This window comes from Gekko japonicus, unplaced genomic scaffold, assembly GCF_001447785.1.
Source record: "Gekko japonicus isolate JY-2015 unplaced genomic scaffold, Gekko_japonicus_V1.1 scaffold47, whole genome shotgun sequence".
Taxonomy (NCBI): Eukaryota; Metazoa; Chordata; class Lepidosauria; order Squamata; family Gekkonidae; genus Gekko; species Gekko japonicus.
Window position 1 is genome coordinate 2,283,365 of NW_015165235.1, and position 12,368 is coordinate 2,295,732.

The window sequence follows — 12,368 nt, forward strand, 5'->3', positions numbered from 1 at the left end:
ACCATTAACTCCTAAGTGATAATTTACCAAACAGAGGAATTCAATATGCTCCTGTGCTTTGCCACCACAGCTTCGCTCATGTCAGCAGGGGCTTCTGCAGGTGCCAACCTGCAAATGGGCAAAATCACTGCCCATACATGATATCCTTTCTCTGTTGTGGCTCCTGCCTTGTGAAACGGTCTGCCCAAGGAGGGCAGGACAGCTCTCCATTCTCCTGGCCTTCTGCAAACTATGCAAAGCTGAACTATTCGGGACAGCTTTTCTGTGCAGGTAATTGGGTTGCACTACACAAAAGGGTTCACAAACTTGGATAAATGATTGGGACTGTGGTCTGTAATGCTGCATAGAGTTTATTGTTAAGTAGGATCCTATTATGTAATTTCTGAACCACTTAGTGTGTTGTGTTAATACTTATGCTATGCTTCAGTTCTTGCTGGTGGTTCCGGACATCTGAAATCCTAACGCTCCGGTTATTGAATGTCCCATTTGTTGATTGTATGCATAATCTGCCTTGGTCCTTGTGAGAAAGGTGGACTATAAATAACGTTAAAAAATTCTTTTAAATCAAAAAAGTGTTCATATGGAGAGAAATCAAAAGCAATTCAAAACCTTTGGTTGGATATAATGTCTCCCATCCATGAAGAGAGGAAGCTTCCCAATGGGAGGAGTCTTCTACCACCTGACAGAGTCTCTGGTGTGTCATTGGATCCAATCCTATAGTTCTACACACACACCCAAAAAACTTCAAGTGCACTTTTCTTTGCTTTTCAAAGATCCATGCAGAGTTTCCAACAAGTATAATCTCAGAAGAGGCATCTCCTTTTTCTCTCACATAGGAGGGAATGCTGCTTCTAAAAAGGTGCCTGCCATCTGCAGGTTTTATAAGTGCACACAGGGGTCTTGTTGTAGAAAAAGAGCTGCCGGAGCTCATTAGCATAACTCATTAGCATAACTTATTTGCATATGCCACGCCCCCTGACATCACCGGAAGTGACAGAAGGCCACACCCCCTGACATCACCGGAAGTGTGTCAGAAGGCCCGGCTACTTACCCTCCTGCTTCATCCTCATTCCCAAACGGAATGAGGATCGAAGCAAGTGCACATATTTAAAATACTTCAAAACGTTGCAAATGTCCTGCCTAATTAAATGGGGATAGGCACCTTTTATTGGATCAAGGTGCTTCAGATCAACTAAACATTGCAGCTCTGGTATTTTTCAGTAGGAGCTCTCTCTTGTAAAATCACCAATGAGAGGGAAACGTCCATGGGCATGAAATGCTCTGGCCGCCAACAGCACACTTCCCATGTTGGGGGGGGGGCGTCAACAATGAAACCAGGGTCTGGAGTTAAGCCATACTGAGCCATGGCTCAGCTTAAGCCCCCCAAAGTCCCACAGCTAGATTACCAGGGAGACTTAAAGTCTGGGACTGCTCTGCCTCTGAAATAGTTGCAGTGTTTGTTTCCAATGTGCTTTAAACATCTTCTTCTCCATTCCCCCCCTCCAGGTATCATTTTAGGGATTGTATTTTTTCGCCTGAAACGCAAGAAGGAGAAAGAGCAAAAAGCCAACCCAGTAACTGCCGTGAACCCATCAGAATTAAGAAACTTGACGTAATTGTTTCACCAAAGGAACAATCAACGTGCTTTTTGTTAGCTGATTGATATCATTGCCCTTGCAGAAATACGGGCAACTCGTGTGGATGCATCTTTCCCCTCTTTGTTTCCCCTGCTCATTTAGGCACAAAAGTGAAAACAAATTGACGACACAGGGTAGACAGTGCTCAAGACATTTCTGTGCCAAAGGCATAAAATTTTGTAAATGGAGAATGATAAATAAGTCACCCTTGTCTTGACTTTTAATGGTCCCTCAAGATCAGCTTGCTCACCCTGTATAATGATAGGACCAGTCTTTTATATAGATAATGTTTACACACCTTAGCCAAAAGGTCTAGCAGAGCCTACAGCAGATGCAAAGTTCTGCATTCCTGAAACTCAACATTCCTGAAGTGTTCCTTCATTCCCATTAGGGACAATCTTCTCCGTCTAACACAAACTCAGCAATGGGCATTAATTAGTTAACACATTTATCTGGCACACCCACCAAAGCTTTAGTGATAGTCTAAGAATATTCAGAGACTCTGCTTTAGTGATGAATGTAGGTGAAATGGTTTACTGGTAAAATGGCACTCTGTAAACATCCATTCCCGCACACTAGAAACTGCCAGGATAATCATACCTGGATGGCTTTGCATAAGGGTTAAGAAAGGAGGGGAGGAAATCATGGGATGGATCTAGCCAACTGGGAAGAGAAGCAGCTCATCAAATGGATCCTTCTCCTTCCAGCCAGCTGCACCCTCAAAAAGCTGCTCCTCGGTGTCAAGGGACAAGTTGGGAACAGATTAGGCTGTGCTTGAGGGGGAAACAGCAGCAATGATCTGCCTCCTTTCTTGCACAAGCTCTTGTGGGAACAGAAGTAATGCAAATGGTGGTGGGTAATTTCTGCAGATTCCCCTCATCTTGTTGCAGCATCCTTTTGTTGACTCCTGCGCTGTTCCCAAGGGCCTCCTGATCCCCAGGAACATGTTTTGGGAGACATATGGGAGGTTCTGGGGGAAGGAGAGAGATATCTTGTGAACCTATTCCATTCATAGTTCATGGGATCCTATTCTCCCCTCACCCCCACCCACCCCAAAATATGGTCTATAGGAAAGCGGTCAACTGTCCACCCTAACGTAACTAGGAAAACAACAGGTTTTATTTATTTTACTTCATTTTTACCCTGCCTTTATCCCCAATGGGGGCCCAAAGCAGCATACATGATTCTCTTCTCCTCATTTTATCCTCACAACAGACTTGTGAGGTAGGTCAGGCTGAGAATGAGTGACTGGCTCAAGGTCACCCAGCAAGCAGCTACTGTGGCAGGGTAGGGAGCTGAAACTAAATTCTTCTATTCATTGTGACAAAAATCAGTTTCCTTTATCCTACTGATATTTTTATAAAATGAAAGTAGGTGAGAAGTTATCGAACACATTTAGATCACTTTTCAGTGGCTCAGGGAGATGGTAAAAGGAATGACAGAGAATGACTATTGAGATTCGCTGGTTTTTGAAAGGATCAGAGAAAAGCACGGAAATGAGGGGGGCTGGGTGCCACAAGCTGAAAGAACAAACTGATTCCAATAGCCATTCTCTACCTTTCCTTTTAGCTCCATCCATCTCACTCTGGTAGTTTTCATTCTTGACAGACTCTGTCTTTCAGTTCTGTGGGGTCTGTCTATGGCTCGGCGAATCTCTTCGTCGGGTCTCCTAATGCTCCACGCTTTTGGGGCTCACTGCAAGGACGGGGAGGGTCGCCACCCTCCACCATTTGCTGTAAACACCCCTTGCCAAGTTTCTCTCTCCGGGAGAATCTTGAGGAGATGTTAAAAGTTCCTTAATAGAGCATAAGGTAAAGAAGTACGCGAGGAGAATCTCACACACGCAGCCTCTCTCGTCAAACCGGAACCTTCATTCTTGACAGACAAGTGTTCTCACAACAAGATTCTACCAAGTTCTTAACATCTGGTTCAGCATTCTTTCAGTGCCATCCTAAGCAAGATACACCATTCTAAGCCCACTGGAATCAAGGGACTTAGAAAGTTGTAATTCTCTTTAGGATAGCACTGTAAATTACCGAAGTGTATTGTAAGGTGCTAGTTCAAGGAGCCCATGATAACAAAAAAGCTCATGCAGGCCAATTGTTTGGTTCCTTCACCTGCTTAAGATAAGTTGCAAAGCTACAATATCACCAGCAGAAGAAATTATATGGTGACCCTCAATGGGTGAAAAGCAGAGTGAATAATATTTTGGAACAGAAGAGTAGCTGGAGTAGAACAGCTGTTCTCCGCTGCTGTTCCTCTATGGTTTGGGGATTATTATTTTTTAAGTTGGAGGGGGGCTGTTATTTGATTGCAACTGAAGTTTTCTCTGTTAAGCAAAGAATTAGCACTCGCAAACATTGTGCCAGATTTTGGAGTACAAATTCTTTAACGAGTTTTTAAAGCTCCATACAGCAGTGGTGTGCAGTGGGGGGGGGGTCTGTGTTAGTTATTTGCTCAGTTTTGCCAATCTACAGTTTGCATACAGTGCTGAAGTGGGGAGGACAGAAATGATTCGTGGGGAGGGTGGGGTAGACATTTAAATAAATAAATAAACAAACAAACATATTCTTGACAATATCGCCGTTAAATTTAACACACACTTGGTATATTCCTGGTAATCCTTTTGGCCCTACTGGTAATGCTTTTGGCCCTTGTTCATGTAATACAGTTGGTTAGGGGGTCTTCATCACAACTTCAGCTACAATTTGCAGTGGCTTGAGAAATCTACAATCCTTCAAATTATGTCTTTCTCACATGGAAAGTGCTCCCCAGTCTGTATGCAACATGCAATAGTGAAATAAATGCTTGGAGGATCATCCCATGTAAGGATCTCCACTTGGATTTGCCACTCTGTCATTTGTGAAAGTGATTAAAGTAATATTTCAATGACAGCAGTGTGAATGTTTTATGTGACTGACACCAGACTAGCTGTCATGTTGGCCCTGTTTATTTATATTTTTTCAGTACATCAAATAAAAAAATAATTGCAATCCAGGGTCCAGCAGCTGCTGCGTTTGTTTATCCAGTTCTTTAAATCTGCTTCATGCATTATGCAGTTGTGTTTGTTGTGGCCACACCAGTAGCCCTGCTCAGTTGTTATTATTTTAGTGATCCAAAGGCATATAAGGAAAGATTGCATGTTGCCATTTTGTGTGAAGAGGGGGCAATGTACATGGTTCCAGCTTCAGCACACGTGACTGGACGGTCAGATTTTTGAGAGTTCGCATCCACACATATTAAAGCTGGAACATTAACCAAAGCTGGTCTTCAAAATTTGTATGTGTAGGGCTTTTTTTGTGATGGTAATCACCAGAACTGAGTACTGGTACATTTTTGGGGATCTCCCCAAGTCTTGAAGGGGGAATTGGTGGAAATCGGTGCAACCGTTTATATGAGTACTGTGTTCATTCAGCCAACAATCCTTTTCCTGTGCTAGACGTTCAGATATATACAACTCATATTATGTGTTCTGTGTGATCCATCTGGTTATGCACAAAAACCTGATTTGGGCTTGCAGCCCTCTTGACTAGATGTTCTCTGAAACTCCCTTTTATGCCTCTTATTTTATTTTTTTTAAAACTGACTATTTTCTAATTTTAGTTTGGCTACAGACCTTCTGCCAAAGACAATATTGTAACACAACAGACCCCGCTGATGGAATCAGCCAAGAATGTGTCCCATGGCTCTTTTTCAGAAATGGCTTCTCCTTTTGAGACGCCTTCGTTAGCAACAAAGTTGGTGTTGAATGCTTGAACACCACTGCCAACGTTATGTTAATTCCTCATGAGTTTTCAACATCAAGTATCAAGATTCTTGATATGCCTAAATTAAGCCATCACAATACACTCTTCATTAAAAAACACAGGCCACTATAGCTTATGTATAATTTTATAGAATAAAAATGGCATACGGAGGAAACGTGCATATTTGGGACAGAAAAAGTACATCTCTGCTATTCATAGGATTTGGAATGCTGGCCATAAAAATGACCTATTAATAATCATCTTACCCCATGGAGATGGAGGAAGTCGAACAGGACTATATGCACTCTAAAACAAAACAGAGTCAACCAAATTCTGTACCAAAATAAGTTTCGTTCACTGTATAAGGTATACAAATATAATTTGCATATATTATTTTGCATAATTTATTCTGCTTCTATTATTCAAAAGGGGGAAGAGGATTTTGTTATTCTCTCTGAATCTAGTGGGAACCAAAGCAAGTGTGGCAATAAGAACAAACACATGCAATAATGAACCAAACACAAGTAAAGTTTTTGAAAAATATAACAAAAGCACAGGGGGCATGCATGCTCCTAGTCCTTGGAATCCCAGAGAAAGGCTGTGGCTCAGTGACAGAGCATCTCCTTAGCATGTAGAAGGTTTCCATTTCAATCCCCAGTGCCCCCAGCTGAAAGGAGATGCCAGGTGAAATGAAAGATTTCCATCAAAGACCCTGGAGAGCCGCTGCCCATGTCAGTAGACAATACTGACATTGATGGACAGTTTTCATCTGAGATTTCACCACGTGTTACACCATTTTAAGACAGATTTAAGGACTAGAAACCTGCAATTCTGTTAATCAAAGATTGATTTAGGAATTCTGCAGCCACTAATTAGGTAGAAATAGCTATAAAACCAAGGAGCAAAGTGTAAACATAAGAACATAAGAGATGCCAATGTTGGAACAGACCAAAGGCCCATCCAGTCCATCACCCTGTGTCACACAGTGGCCAGAAATACCAGGGCCAGGACATTAGAAGCCCTCCCACTGTTGACCCCCCCCCCCAAGCACCAAGATGACAGAGCATCACTTGCCCCAGAGTCCCTATCTATACCTTGTGGCTAATAGCCACTGATGGACCTCTGCTCCATATGCTTATCTAATTCCCTTTTGAAGCCGTCCATGCTTGTAGCTGCCACCACTTCCTGTGGCAGTGAATTCCAAGTGTTAATCACTCTTTGGGTGAAGAAGTACTTCCTTTTATCCGTTCTAACCCGACCGCTCAGCAATTTCATGGAGTGCCCACGAGTTCTTGTATTGTGAGAAAGGGAGAAAAGTACCTCTTTCTCTACCTGCTCTTTCCCATGCATAATCTTATAAACCTCAATCATGTCACCCCTCAGTCATCGTTTCTCCAAGCTCATTTCTGCAAGCTAAAGAGCCCTAAGCGCTTTAACATTTCCTCATAGGGAAAGTGTTCCAACCCTTTTATCATTCGAGTTGCCCTTTTCTGCATTTTTTCCAAAGCTATAATATCCTTTTTAAGGTGTGGTGACCAGAACTGCACACAGTATTCCAGTGCCTCACAATCCTCACTGGTTTTCACCACCCTGAACAACTTTGTATCATCCGCAAATTTAGCCACTTCACTGCTTACTCCCATCTCCAAATCATTTATGAACAAGTTAAAAAGCAGTGGACCAAGTACTGATCCCTGTGGTACCCCACTGCTTACCACCCTCCACTGAGAAAATTGCCCACCTACACTCACTCTCTGTTTTCTATGAACTAGCCAGTTTTTGATCCATAAAAGGACTTGTCCTTTTATCCCATGATTTTTTAGCTTACTTAGGAGCCTTTGATGAGGAACTTTATCAAAAGCTTTCTGGATGTCAAGGTAAACAATATCTATTAGGTCCCCCTTTTCCACATGTTTGTTCACCCCCTCAAAGAACACTAACAGGTTAGTGAGACAAGATCTTCCCTTACAGAACCCATGCTGAGTCTGCCTCAATATGGTGAGGGGTCTGGAGACCAAGTCCTACGAGGAAAGGTTGAAGGACCTGGGTATGTTTAGCCTGGAGTGGAGATGACTGAGTAATTTCCCGGATCTCCTCTGGAACCCTTTTTAAAGATGGGAGTGACATTTGCTACCTTCCAGTCCTCAGGAATGGAGGCAGATTTTAAGGAAAGATTACATATTTTTGTAAGGAGATCCACAAGTTCACATTTGAGTTCTTTCAGAACTCTCGGATGTATGCCATCTGGGCCTGGTGATTTATCAGTTTTTAAGTTGTCTATCAGTTTTAGGACCTCCTCTCTCGTCACCTCAATCTGACTCAGGTCTTTCAACACCCCTCCCAAAATCAGCGGTTCTGTAGTGGGCAAGCACTTCTCATCTTCCACAGTGAAGATAGAGGCAAAAAATGCATTTAGCTTCTCAGCCATTTCCCTATCATCCTTCAGTACTCCTTTTACCCCTTGGTCAGTAGCCCCAAGAAAGGAACAGTAGCCCCAAGAAACCCTATAGCACTTTGCCTTTTCACACCTCTTTGGCTGGTACTTGCAACTGCCCTTCATCTTAAAAAATACTACACATGAAAAAAGGATGGGGGAGTTGCCCAAAAAGACCAACACAACCCTTTTAATTTTACAAGGGGTAACTTCTCTGAAATGAGGGGACATGTGAAGAGGAAACTGAAAGGGTCAAAACCATTGGGGAAGTTTGGAGACTAATTAAAACTACAATCCTAGAAGCTCAGAAAAAATATTTACTGCAGATTAGGAAAGGCACAAATAGGTATAGAAAAAGGCCTTGTATGGTTAACAAACAAAGTAATGGAAGCTGTAAAAGGTAAAAAGGATTCCTTTAAGTGGTGGAAAGCTAGTCTTTGGTGAGGTTGATAAAAGGGAACACAGGAGAAACGACAACTGAGGGGTAAATTACAACAGGTTTACATGCATGGGATAGAGCAGGTAGAGAAAGAATACTTTTCTCCCTTTCTCACAATATAAGAACTTGTGGGCACCCAATGAAATTGCTGAGCTGTTGAGTTAGAATGGATAAAAGGAAGTACTTCTTCACCCAAAGAGTGATTAACACATGGAATTCACTGCCACAGGAGGTGGTGGCAGCTACAAGCATGGTGTCAGGTTCCACAGCCAACAGCGGAGTACACACTTATCAGAAAGGTTATACTTTATTGAAGAGCTATAGATGCATTAACAGAAGTACTGTTAAGAATGGCATCACCCCTACAAGCATAATGGGATATAGGGCATTCGTACACACACACCCTTCCATAGGCCAATTAGCCATGTTCCTGCATGCGGGAGAAGGAGCCCCAGACCATTAGAGCCAAAGCTGGGAACCAATAGCCTCCCACGGTTTTCCCTTAGCGCCAGACACTACACCACCTGCACATCTTAGAGATAACAGCATTACAGCAGAGATGAAGCACAGAAGGAATGCAGCAGTAATTAGTACACAGAAAAGGGAAGCCTCTGGCCTCCTGAACTATCATGGCAGCATAGCTGACATTCTGCCCTCTCAAAAATCAGCTTCTCCTGACCACCCCGGGAGGCCTCCTGGTCATTGCGGGAGATCTCCCGGTTTGTCCGGGAAGTCGCTATGGAACTTCCGCAGCAACTGAGGGGCCCGATTATCCCCTACTTCCACCCACTCAAGGTGCTGGGATCTAAAACCCAACCATTCCACCAAATAGAACAATTTTCCACGTTTAACTTTAGAGTCCAGAATTTTAGAAATCTCATTGGACACTAAAAAGTTAAAAAGGGAACTCTAAAAAGTTAAACAGCTTCAAGAGGGAACTGGATAAACATATGGAGCAGAGTTCCATCAGTGGCTACTAGCCACAAGGTATAGATAGGAACTCTCGGTCTGGGGCAAGTGGTGCTCTGTATTCTTGGTGCTGGGAGGGCTTCTAGTGTCCTGGCCCCACTGCTGGACCTCCTGATGACACCTGGTATTTTTGGCCACTGTGTGACAGAGTGTTGGACTGGATGGGCCATTGGCCTGATCCAGCATTGGCTTCTCTTATGTTCTTATGGATGGAGGACTTTATAGCATCACATCCCTGCAGAGCTCCTGGTAGTTGTGAGGATGAAATGGAGGAGAAGAGAATGTGGTAAGCCACTTTGGCTCCCCGTTGGTGAGAAAAGTAGGGTACAAATGGAAATAAATGAGTAAATAAGTAAATAAATAAGCTTTATAAGGAAATGATTTATTTATTTATTAGATTTTTATCCCGCCCTCCTGGCCAGGCCAGCTCAGGGCGGTTTACACAACAATATAAAACAGTATAATATGACAATATAGTATAAAATATAAAATCCATTAATACACAAATTCTTAAAACCATAAATTAGCAAACTGGCTATTTTGTTATTTGGGGTAAAGAAACAGAATAGGGCTAATTCACAGTGGCTGAAATCCTCAGGGTGCTTCCCTGGAAGTTAAACCTCGCTGAGTAACACTAGACCTACGTCTGAGTAGACCTATGTGGTGGCCCTATGTTTGGAAGGTTATTTGTGACAGAAAATCCCGCCTCGTATGTATTAAAATAATGTGACCTAAGCTGTGCTACAATTTCTATAGTGTATGTGTGTGTTGTTGTTGTGAAGAGTGAGATAATATTTATGACTTTGACTGTGGCACAGGAGGCCGCAATACAAAAGAAGAACTGGGTTTGTTTATTATTTCATTGGTAATGTTTAACTCTTTGATTTAAACAGCTGTGGGTTGGATGGTACTGTAACAATGTAGCTTCACAGCATCCTGCTGAGGTAAATGCTTTATTTTTCCACAGAAATATTGTTACAGATCATAGAACCACCTGGCAAGTGAACGGCATATAGGGTTGCCGGCCCCCTGCTGGCCAGTGGGGATGTGGGGTCACTGGTCCTCCTGATAGCCAGGAGAAGTCTTCACATATTGGCTGCCAGCCATTTGAATGGCCACATTTTGCCTCCACGTGGATATGGAGCATTTTTGCATGCCACCACAAAATTTTGAATGTTTGTCAGTGTGCAACAAAAGCAGAACCCTATGCACATGGGCAGTTGCATAAGCCTAGCTCACCGTGAACTGGGAGTCTACCTGTACACAGGTGTTTCAAGCACTTCTATAGCTACCACAGGATCTATTGTTGTCATTATGGTCCTTCAAGTTGTCTGAGATGGTGGATCTTGTAAAGTTTGAAAGAGCGCAGCATCTAAAAATAATACTTTGTTCTAATGAAAGCTAATACTTCAAATATGGGTCAGTTTCTCCTCAAGGGGTTATTCCTCTGGGCGTACATAAGAAAGAAAAGTCACATTGGGCCTCACCACCTGTGTGCACATTTGATTAAGGATCCATAAGGACAATGAGAACAGTTATCTAAGTCCTAGGGAATAACATACTTCAGCACAATATTTTTCCATATAGCTCTGCCTTCATAAGATAAATACCAAACACTCACATACTAGGCAAATGACACATCCAAAAAAAGGCTTAATAGGTTTTTTTAAGGAGAGAAACCATGGATTGGATACAAACTCCTGTTCCTTGAACAGAAAGACTCTAATGCAATTAGATTTGAGTCCAGTAGCATCTTAGAGGCCAATTTGAGTTTCAGGGTGTGAGATTTTGAGGGTCAAAGCTCCTTTTGTGAGACACTTTGTTAGGGAACAAGCCTGATATTTGTTTTATGAACTGCTTATTGCTACACAATGGACTGTGCACACACACATGGGCTCAGAGAGCTGTACACTTTAGGTCACCTGTTGTGATGACACACATAGAGGGTGCCTGCACATACCTTACATGTAAGTAAGGTTTCGGCTACACAGTTGCCCAGCCTGGTGAAGAAGCACAAACCTCCATTATTGTGAGCAATGAAACAACAACTTTAGGAAGAAACAGCCCCCATTGCAAAGCTGCTTTTGGTCACGTACCACCCAACCAACTGCTTTATTCCTGAGCTGGCATTTCCTGCCAGATGGACATTTGGTTATCAATGGAACTGGCCAACTTCATCAACATGACAATGAAGCATCCTGACACCTGGATTTCACACCTGTCCAGATGCCATACTTCGAGTAAGGTTTTAGGTTACAATATTGGCCATCCCTCCTAGGTAACCTCCCTCCCTACCTGCAACCAATAGGATTGTTTTTGGGCTGGACTAACAGGTAGGGGGGTCAAGAGGTTGGCACAGTTACCCCCAACATCTTGGACCCCCTATAAAAGGAAAGAACCAGTCACCAGACCCCTGGCTAGCTAGCACTCCCCCCAAAGATGACCCCTGTCTGCTTTTACCCCTCTTGAGTCCCACTTGCTATCCCCAACCCTTGCCTCTACTGCCCACGTGTTCTGGCTCATTCTGGTCATGTGTGGATTCCCTTTGTTTCCATTTCTTCCCATCCATTCTTCGTTGGAACAACCAAGCTTCAGGACAGATATGTATCGCCCGTCATCACCCCTACCTGCTAATGCAACTGTGCTTATTTCCTACTGTAACTCTTAGGACTTGACTGAAGGTGTGCGTGCATCAGTATTGTTTGTATGAGATATATTTTAAGTAAAAGACCTTGGTATAAATCGGCAAGAACCCATTTATAAATTGCCAGTTGCTGTAAATAAAGCAATTCGGCTAACAACTTGTTGGTCTGTAAGGTGCTGCAGGACTCAACTCTACCGGTTCAACTGCAGACCAGCATGGCCACCCTCTGAAACTGATCTCCAGCAATTGTGAGGGAGGGTGATTTTTGTTGATTTCCTGCTCTGAGTCCAAGCCCCTCCTTGTACCTCACACTGCTCTCAATGTCATCCCCCACAATGCCCAAGAGATACTTTCTGGAAAGCACAGCAGAGGGAAGGTGGGGAAGATTGATTTTGTCAGCACAGCTCCATCACCGGTAGACTGGGCTCAAAGAATCAACCGTGGATTTGTTGATTTGTAAAGAATACACCTTTTTCTAACTGCAATCAAGCCTGGATGA

General features: G+C 43.1%; 1 protein-coding gene across 1 annotated transcript in view; it reads left to right on the forward strand.

Annotated features, from left to right (window-relative positions):
- The window catches only part of CDH17 (cadherin 17), a 37,420-nt gene extending 35,804 nt beyond the window's left edge, over window positions 1-1,616 (forward strand). The window contains exon 18 of the mRNA XM_015409823.1: window positions 1,507-1,616. Within this exon, the coding sequence (XP_015265309.1) occupies window positions 1,507-1,616 (110 nt within the window). The remainder of the gene's footprint in view (window positions 1-1,506) is intronic.
- The last annotated feature ends 10,752 nt before the right edge of the window (window positions 1,617-12,368 follow it).